Consider the following 9,552-nt stretch of genomic DNA (forward strand, 5'->3'; position numbering starts at 1 on the left):
CAAACGAATGTTAAAAAAAAAATGAAATATACTTATGGATATACTTGGAAACATAAAGTCGTTTAGGCATGAATTGAAGGTAGAAACCATAGAGCTTTAAAATCTCAGTCGATAGAGAGATAGTTCCACAACCTTAAAGTCGAATACAAAAATATACCAGTCAAAGATTTGAAAGAAAACCTTAACCTAGAATCATATTAATATTAGTAAGGAAATCTAAGAAACCACGTTACAATGGTTACCTTTAAATTAATCAATAATGAGAACGTTGTTGCATTGCTCACAACGAAGATATTCTCAAAACAAGAATGCAAAAACCCCAAATGTTCCCACATGGTCGACGACGTAAACTATGAAAGTAATCGGTACAAATTCAGAGAATTAATCTTGACCATTCTTGTAAAAACTAGAGAAAAAAAAGTAATTACATTAATAGCAAACCTGGTAAGGCTTATAAACAATAATGTGCAAAAAAACAAACAAAGGTATGAGAATCACTCACATCTGATAAAAATACATTGAAATGAAGAATCGGGGTTTCAGTAGGAGAGTTTGAAGAAAAATCACTTGCAAAGATAGAATTCTCACTCCCTTATTCACTAACGCAATGTAATAAGGAGACATCGAGTTTTAGTTGTAGAGTAACGAAGCCAGGTTAGAAAACCGCTAAATGGATGAGTGAACAATGAATATAAGAATAGTCACTAACCCAAAAGAAACCTTAAATCACTAATTGTCTTTGATCTACTGGAGCCTCATCACAATTGTTGATAGGGTAGGTTACATAAACCCTCATGGAAACACCATAGAGAGACACATGTATGAGACAATAAAACTTTACCTTCAGAGCAATCTAGAAGAACAATCATTTATATTATACCACATGGTAGTAAAGTATAAAAGGTTTAATATATATATATATATATAGAGAGAGAGAGAGAGAGAGAGAGATATGGCTTTAAAAATAACAATATATCAAAGCCAAAATGGATGGTATAAGTAGAAGAGGTTATAGTATGGGAGTTCATTAGAACCATTTCTTGAGTCATAAAGCCACAATGAATTGAAATCCAATTACTTTTACTAAAAGATATAGAGCATAAAGTATATGTTAAATTACAAAGGAATAACATTTTAGGGAAGGAGTCATTGAAAGAATTATGAATGTAAAGAGTATACTAATGTACTAGAAGTTGAGGAAGGAAAGATTTATACATGAAAATAAGAGAGTTAAAGGATTATTTTATTGATATGATCAATCATATACAATGTAAATATGTTAATGGGTCTATAAGATTTAGTAAGAATGGTGCTAGAAGAAAAATTGTTGCTCAAAGAACAAAATCCAAGATATAACTACTTGCAAAAATGATTCCAATAGAATTTATTACTAGATAAATAAGTTAAATACAAAGATACAATTTTTCTTGATTTAAAATAAGAATAATAATAATAATAATAATAATTGGTGTAATTAGGGATTTGTTACATGGGACTTGTGGAGCATGCCTCTCTGGCTAAGAAGGAGCAATGATCCTACATCAGGATATTCTTCCTGTGTCACATGACTAGAATTAGACTTGTGGAGCATGCCTCTCTGGCTAAGAAGGAGCAATGATCCTACATCATGATATTCCTCCTGTGTCACATGACCAAAATTAGGGATATTATCCCTGTGTCAAGTTGACGAAAGCTAGGAAGAACGGTTTGACAATTAGAGAACATCTTTATTCTTCTCATGTCATTTGACCAAAATTAGGGATATCATCCCTCTGTCAAGTTGGCCAGAATTAGGAAGAATGGTTTGAGAGATGATCTTCTTCACATGTCACTTAACCAGAATTAGAGATATTATCCTTATGTCAAGTTAACTAGAATTAGGAAGAACAGTTTGACAAATTAGACATCTTCTTTTTTCTTCTCGTATCATTTTAACCAAAATTAGGGATATTATCCCTGTGTCAATTTGACTAGAATTAGGAAGAATGGGTTTGGATAGGCATTCTTCCTATGTCATGTATCGTGACTAGAATTAGGTATGTTATCCTTGTGTCAAGTACACCAAAATTAGGAAGAATGATCTGGTTGATAGAAATTTTCCTATGTCATGTACTGTGACCAGCATTAGGGATGTTATCCCTGTGTCAAGTACATTGACCTAAAATAGGAAAACGGTCTAGAAAAGGATAGTTATTCTCCATGTGTTAAGTATGGTGACTAGAATTAGGGAGAATGGTCCTAGAAGCTGAGTTGGAGCCTCCCAACATCATGCTCATATCTCTTTTTAGAGAGAGTGTGTTTGATTGTTGTCTCTTTGACAAACCATGTATATGAGTACCATGATTGTGAGGTACTCGTTGTTTGATGACGTTGGTGATGATGATATTGCATCATGGATATGGATTCTCCATGTGTCATGTATTTTAACCAGAATTAGGGAGGTTATACTTGTGTCAAGTACATTGACTGGACTTAGGGATAATGGGTTGATAGATTTGATAACATCATGGACAAACATTCATTGTGTGTCATGTACTCTGATCAACATTAGGGATGTTATCCCTGTATCAAGTACATTGACCGAAATTAGGAAGAATGGTATAATGGATAAACATTCTCCCTGTGTCAAGTACTATGACTAGAATTAGGGATATTATCCACGTGTCAAGTATTGTGCCCAAAATTAGGGAGAATGGTTTGGTGGAGGCTACTCGAAAGAGTGGATGCCTTTTAGTGTTTTGGCCTACTCACTCTATAAGAGTGAGTGCCTTTTCAACATCAGGCTCAGTTACTCATTGAATGAGCCCATATAGCAACATGGCCTAAAACAAGCCCTGTGGTGTGAGGACATGGATGTCTTTTAGGGTTTGACCATGGTGGTGGAAAACTTATTCTAGTCAATATACCATGAGGTTGAGGTGCCAATTGGATCATGATGACTAGTTGTTGTACCATAGGCTAGGTGTGCTAGCCTGGGTGATGGTACCTAGTGCATATTGATCTTGTACCATAGGCTAGGTGTGTTATCCCGGATGATGGTACCTAGTACATATTGATGATGTACCATATGTTAGGTGTACTAAGCTGGATGATGGTTCCTAGTACCATAGGTTAAGTGTGCTAACTTGGATAATGGTACTGAGTGGATGTTATAGGTCAAGAGGGCAGACTTGGATGATTATGATGTTGATATTGTGAGTTGTGAAACCTTATTATTAAAGAAATTTTTCAAAAAAGAGATACATCTGAGGCAATAAAGGTGAATACCTCCCTAGCTAAGAGGGAGTTGAATTTTGGGGAGTTGCGGGATATATTCCCTAGCTACACAAGTTAGAAAGCAAAAATAAATTTAATTTTAATTTTAATTTAAGTTAAAATTAAAAGAAAGAAAATTAAAGTTAATTTTAAATTTAAAGAGATGTGTCTCTTTGGGCCAACCTAATATCGCTATAAAAGGACACTTGATACAATCATAACTCACAGAACACTCACATATTCTTCTCTCTCTCTCTCACTCATGGAAGCAAATCTAAGGAAGATGCCAAAGTTTTCTAAGAAGTTGAAATTTCTATGTCTAATTAATTAATGATGTTCATATATAATTGGAAGTAATTACTAGATGTAGAAATTTGTGCTTGTCTATTTAGCACTAGAAATTCAACACATTTTTCCCAAGCATTAATTAGGAACTTGGTCTTGGGTTTTCTACTTGAGTATTTTCTTCTCAAACTATTGGCATATCCATCCATATTACAATTATTTGCTTTGCTTAGGCCTACTTTGTAATAAATCACCTTATGCCTCCACTCTATAGCCTTAGCAATCTTACTTAGAGATACCAAACTTATGTTAGAAAAGAGACAACCTGGATAGAGAGGAAAAACTACCAAAATGACAATGGCTAGATTTTGTAAGTTACATATGACTAGCTTGTTAATGCCTGGGACTTTACTTCATGTGGGGGTACTAGTTTTCATTGTAACATTTTAGCACCATTACTAGGGATAAAGTCCATTTCCTATATATTTTTTGTATATTAGCTGCATCGTTTGATGAGAGTGTCTATTTGAAGATCATAGTCTCATTTTAGTGACTCCATTGGAGGAATGAAGTGCTTGTTCCTTGAAGATTTTAAGGCCTTGTTATTTGTAAGGTGAAGTAAGCAACATTGTAAAGGCATTGAAGATTCACCTTGATGACTCCAATTTCTTTTGTATGAGGTATGAATATGTGTCTGTAGATTTGATGTTCATATTTGAAGATTTAGCAGCAAGGTATCATGGCATTAACTCTATGGTTGGTTAATTCTTGCGGTCAATTTCTTAAGAATTTTAGGATTTCCATATGAAAGTTATGATCGAGATTCACTTGATTCCTTTGTGTTATTTCATGGGTATCATGATTCAAATTTGTTACATGTTGCATGATTCTTTGAAGTTTTGATAGATATTCATATTTTTCATGAGGATGTTAAGATGATGACATTTGAATGTACCCTAAAGGATGATGCATTAGAATGGTATGAAAATCTTTTATAAAGTAATTTTCTTAAGTTGTATATTCTATAAATGTATTTCTCAAGCATTGAGATCCTCATTGTGAAGTATACAAAAATGAGAAGGGTTTTTAGGATCCTAGAACAACCACAAATGAAAAAGATATTATTGTTGAAGCATTCCCATCATTCCGTATGGAGGATCAAACACATGAAGAAACATGTGTTTCCATTGACTAAAATTCTACAGGAGGAAGAGCTACTATGTTGACAATGGATAACCTTCTTAAGTTACACAAGTTTAGGTCCTTGATGCTCACAACTTTATATTATATAAGGTGCTAGGTTTTGTTATAAAATGTCCCAATACTAACATCTCTACTAAATTTTGCTATTAGATCATCCATGAATATTGTTTCGCTTCAGTAGTACTTGAATTCTAGGTTTTGATAGTGTTGTGATTAAATGAATCATGTTGATATCCATAATAATTCCCTCTTCCCTTTATGGTACATGTTAATTAGGTACTTTGTGAGTTCTCCTTTTAATCCTCCAAACTTCTAGACCCACAACATGTTCACAATTTCATGCATGCCAACATAATATAATTAATATATCCATCCATTGCACTTTTCCCTAGCTTTCTATATTTCCTTATTTTTAATATAATTTCTATCATGTCATCCAACTGGTATCCTCTACTCTCTTTCTCAATCATAATTCTAGTTATGGTTACCATTTTGCTGCTAAGTATTCTAGCGACATCTTCTTCGATGCTCCCTTAGTTCCTCTCATTTTCTCTTTCTTCCTAGAATTCTTTAGGTTAAGTCTTAGCTTCTACCACTATTAGTTATGGGTTTCTTCATAATTCAAAGCTTTCTTATTTCTCTTTATAGTTGGTTGTGCCCTATGACATTTAAGAATACATAATGGATTCATGCATAATACTTTTGAATCATGAAATGACATTGAACAACAACAACCATAAGATGTTTCCAATAAATTTTGGAATGGCAGGCAAGGGAGGGAGGCAACTACAGGTCTTTAAAATGCTTAACAAAAACACAAACTATGTCAAAGCATGCATAGGGGAGGGAGAGCACCATTTCTTTTGAAAAAAAACAATGTTTTATTTGAAAGCAAGAGCCATAATGTTTCATTGGAAGGCAATAGCCATAGTAATAGTTGTAACCTTCAATGGTACACGTACATCACAATCACTAATATGGTTACAATATGAGGTAAAATCTAATATAAAGGGAATGATGATAATGTGGTTGACAATATTGAAGAAAATTAACAAAAGAATGAGCCAATCATATCCATAAAAGAATAAATGTTGCCTTGTTATCCTACTTCCTTTAGACAGGGATGAAACAAGCATAAGTGATATCGAGGTTGGTGGGTGCGTTAATTTAATTGTATTGGTTGTAAACGTGCACTTTTAATTTGAAGACCCTCTTGGCAATTTCACATTAATTAATTTTAATTTTTTAATGAATTAGGGTTTTGGGAGGTAGCGAAGCCATTAATTGGATTCAGGGCATTTCTATTTTCTATCCCTTTTTTAGCCAGGGTTTAGGAGGAGAAGGCGAAGAAGTTGAGTGGGAGTCGGGAGATTCTCTGATTGATTTCAGCCATCGATTGGAGTGGATTCAGGGTATTTCTATTTTCTATCCCTTTTCGAGCCAGGGTTTAGGAGGAGAAGGCGAAGAAGTTAAGTGGGAGTCGGGAGATTCTCTGATTGATTTCAGCCATCGTTTGCAGTGTGAGGGTGAGGCGAATTCAATCCAGTCAGAATGGGGTAAGTTATTCCCTTTTCCTTCTGTATGTTTCAAGCCATTTTCTAAAACAAGTCTAGTGTTTTTGTTTTCTGTTTCGACTGATCTTATCTTTTATTCTTAAATGTCTAGGGTTTTTGTTTTCTGTTTCTACTGTTCTAGTAGGTTAGGTTATGGGGGGCTAATAACACTGTGTATGTATTGATATGCGAAATCAGGAAGACACGTGGTATGGGAGCAGGTCGCAAGCTGAGGAATCACAGGAGGAAGCAGCTCTGGGCAGATAAGTCCTACAAGAAGAGTCATCTCGGTAACGAGTGGAAGAAACCCTTTGCTGGTTCATCTCACGCCAAGGGCATTGTTCTTGAAAAAATGTGAGTGTTACCGAGAGAGAAAGAGAGAGTGCTACTTTAAAACGAAGGAAATATCGATGAATACATGGGTTATTCCTTTGTTTTGATTTGATTGGATTTTAGGTTAATCTACCAGAGTCAATTCTTGACCCCCTTATCCATATCAACCAGTTGGAAGCGATCCCTTTTCATTGCATTCTTCTACAAAATTGAACTGCAACAACTTATGTTAACCTTAACGAGATGTTTACGAAAGCAGTATTGTTTAATTGAACTGAAAAGCTTTCCTTGCTGCTATGATTTGTCAGTTATTATTGGAAAAATGTTACTGCCCGAGTCTTGAACCTTCGACGGACCGTTTGACATTATTTGCCTTCATCACTTGAGGCTAGCCTCCGGAGCAAGAGTTTGTATTCAATTCCATTCAATATTCTGTAAGCAGATAAAGTTTATGTCTAGGATTATGTCACAAGGCTTCGGAACCTATTTTCATGGACTAAGTCCATAATTCAAAATTCATAACGTCCTAATCTATCCTTGCAATTACATGTCCATATCATATCAAATCATATATATATATATATATATATATATATATATATATATATATATATAATCTGAACCCAAACCCCAAACTTGAATCTGAACCATACTATTTAGGTTTAAGATGTTGTATTCACTTTTTAAGTGGCACTGCATCTATTTATCTTTTGATTGCTATTGTATATGAATAATGGTAGAGAGAGGGGGACATTGGAATGTTCTTTGTATTTGAAAGAAGTTATGGATGTTAATTCATAACTTCATGTAACAATCAAAGCTTCTAATCTATCTTTATATATATATATATATTTATTGCAAACAATCAAAGCTTCTAATCTATCTTTGCAGTTATATATATATATATATATATATTTATTTATTTATTTATTTATTTATTTATTTATTGCCAAATCCAAACTTTTGCAGTTTTATATATATATATATATATATTTTTTTTGCCAAACCCAAACTTGAACCTGAACCATGCTATTTAGGTTTAAAATGTTGTATTCACCTTTTAAGTGGCACTGCATCTATCCATCCTCTTGCCTGTTATTGCATATGAATAATATTATATCCATTTAGACCAGGGATAGAGGGGGATATTAGAATGTTCTTTTTATTTGAATGAAGTTATGGATGTTGAGCATGCATAGATGAATGACAGATAAGTTGTTGTTGCAGCGGGATCGAGGCCAAGCAGCCAAACTCCGCCATTAGGAAGTGTGCAAGAGTTCAACTTATTAAGAATGGAAAGAAGATTGCTGCTTTTGTTCCCAACGATGGTTGTTTGAACTACATTGAAGAAAATGTAACACACTATTTCGTTGCCTTGACTTGCCTGTTATTTCAAGAGAATTTGACGGTTTAACTTTGTTAGGTGTATCGATGGAATGGATAAGGGTATTTTTGGATGATTTTATCTTTTAAATTGTTTCGCTCAAAGATATATATTCGTTCATTTATGAAGAATCCCATCCCATCTCCCCGTCTCTGTCATACTGATGATAAATGTTTTGGTTTCATTTATTAGGACGAGGTGTTGATCGCTGGATTTGGGCGAAAGGGGCATGCCGTGGGAGATATTCCTGGAGTTAGGTTTAAAGTTGTTAAGGTATCCGGTGTATCCTTGTTAGCACTATTCAAGGAGAAAAAGGAGAAGCCACGATCATGAGAGTCATAAATTTTTATACATGCTTGCTTGCTTACCAATTCTTATGATGTGAGGCACTTACAACTCTTAGTAGGCACTTACAACTCTGAGTAGTAGAAAGTTTTTCGACCAAGATTTTAATGACTTTTGGAGATATTTCTTTCATGAATTTTGAATCAGGGTTCACCAATTTTATCTTGTATTAAGTTTGGCATGCCAATGATTGATAATGTTAAAACTGAATAGTTGTTATGAACTTTTCATATCCTGTTCTACAGTTTTACTTTGAGAATAAAATATAGTGGACGCCAATAAAATGCCCCTCTTTATTGGTTTGGTTGTTTGAACCTACAAATAATATTTTGGGCCATGATGGCACAACGCTATTTTGCAAGCATTTTTACTTAATTAATGATACAAAATGAAATTGTTCCAGAATTCATCTGGTCTTCTTTTAATTTTTTCGTTGAAAGGCATCTGGACCGAAGAAATTTGTGTTCCAGAAGAGAGACTGCGTTGGCTCCTATAGGAGTTGTTCTATGCTAATGCTTTCATCTTCCGTTAGACAGTTGCAACAGATCAGGCGGGACTGTTCAGCTGACTACAGATTTGATTTGACTGACCATCCTATATTATATTGGAACATACGGTGATGTTGCAGTGGAAGTTTAGGCAGAAAAGATTGATATAAATTGAGATTATGATATTTCCATCCTACGGATCACTTCATCAGCTGTCTGTTGCACGAAGTTCTGATTTTGTCTTCGAGAAAGTAAACTATATTCATCCTTCCTTAAGACCAAAGAGTGTTAGGTAGGGATGGAGAAAGTAAAACTATATTCATCCTTCCTTAAGACCAAAGAGCGTTAGGTAGGAATGGAGAAAGTAAACTATACTCATCCTTCCTGAAGACCAAAGAGTGTTAGGTAGGAAAGAGTAGGAGAGAGCTCTGTGTCTCTTTTCTTTTCTGGTTCCCGAAGTGTTTGATGTACGAAAAGGGGAGTGCTCTCTAATGACCCCGTTGTTTTGCAATGGGATATGATGTGAAAGGCGAGGGGAGGGGAGCAGTTCAGTTAGTGGTATGGTGTTAGACCGAGCACCAAGCTGTCACAGTTAAAACGGTGGGAATCACAGTTAAATAGAGCAACTCACTCAAATTATCGCTGTGTGTTTGGTTTGTATAAAGAGAGCTGAATGTGGTGAATGTTAAAAGTGGGGAGGCTATTT

General features: G+C 34.7%; 1 protein-coding gene across 1 annotated transcript; it reads left to right on the plus strand.

The window, feature by feature from the left end:
* Positions 1–6,019: 6,019 nt before the first annotated feature.
* LOC149141916 (small ribosomal subunit protein uS12) lies at positions 6,020–8,588 on the plus strand. Its single transcript, XM_089447139.1, has 4 exons — positions 6,020–6,299; positions 6,495–6,650; positions 7,857–7,983; positions 8,206–8,588. Exons 1-4 carry the CDS (start codon positions 6,295–6,297, stop codon positions 8,344–8,346), a joined length of 429 nt encoding a protein of 142 aa, XP_089303265.1. The 5' UTR covers positions 6,020–6,294; the 3' UTR covers positions 8,347–8,588.
* Positions 8,589–9,552: the final 964 nt, after the last annotated feature.

Source organism: Pinus tabuliformis, chromosome X, assembly GCF_031772625.1.
Source record: "Pinus tabuliformis cultivar Carrire ecotype Pingquan chromosome X, CPIR1, whole genome shotgun sequence".
Lineage (NCBI taxonomy): Eukaryota > Viridiplantae > Streptophyta > Pinopsida > Pinales > Pinaceae > Pinus > Pinus tabuliformis.

What these genes read in the sequence shown, in the direction of transcription:
- LOC149141916 (XM_089447139.1), top strand. An exon ending in GGCATTGTTCTTGAAAAAAT is followed by an intron (nt 6,651 to 7,856) that starts GTGAGTGTTACC and finishes TTGTTGTTGCAG; the next exon opens with CGGGATCGAGGCCAAGCAGC. An exon ending in TGAACTACATTGAAGAAAAT is followed by an intron (nt 7,984 to 8,205) that starts GTAACACACTAT and finishes TTCATTTATTAG; the next exon opens with GACGAGGTGTTGATCGCTGG.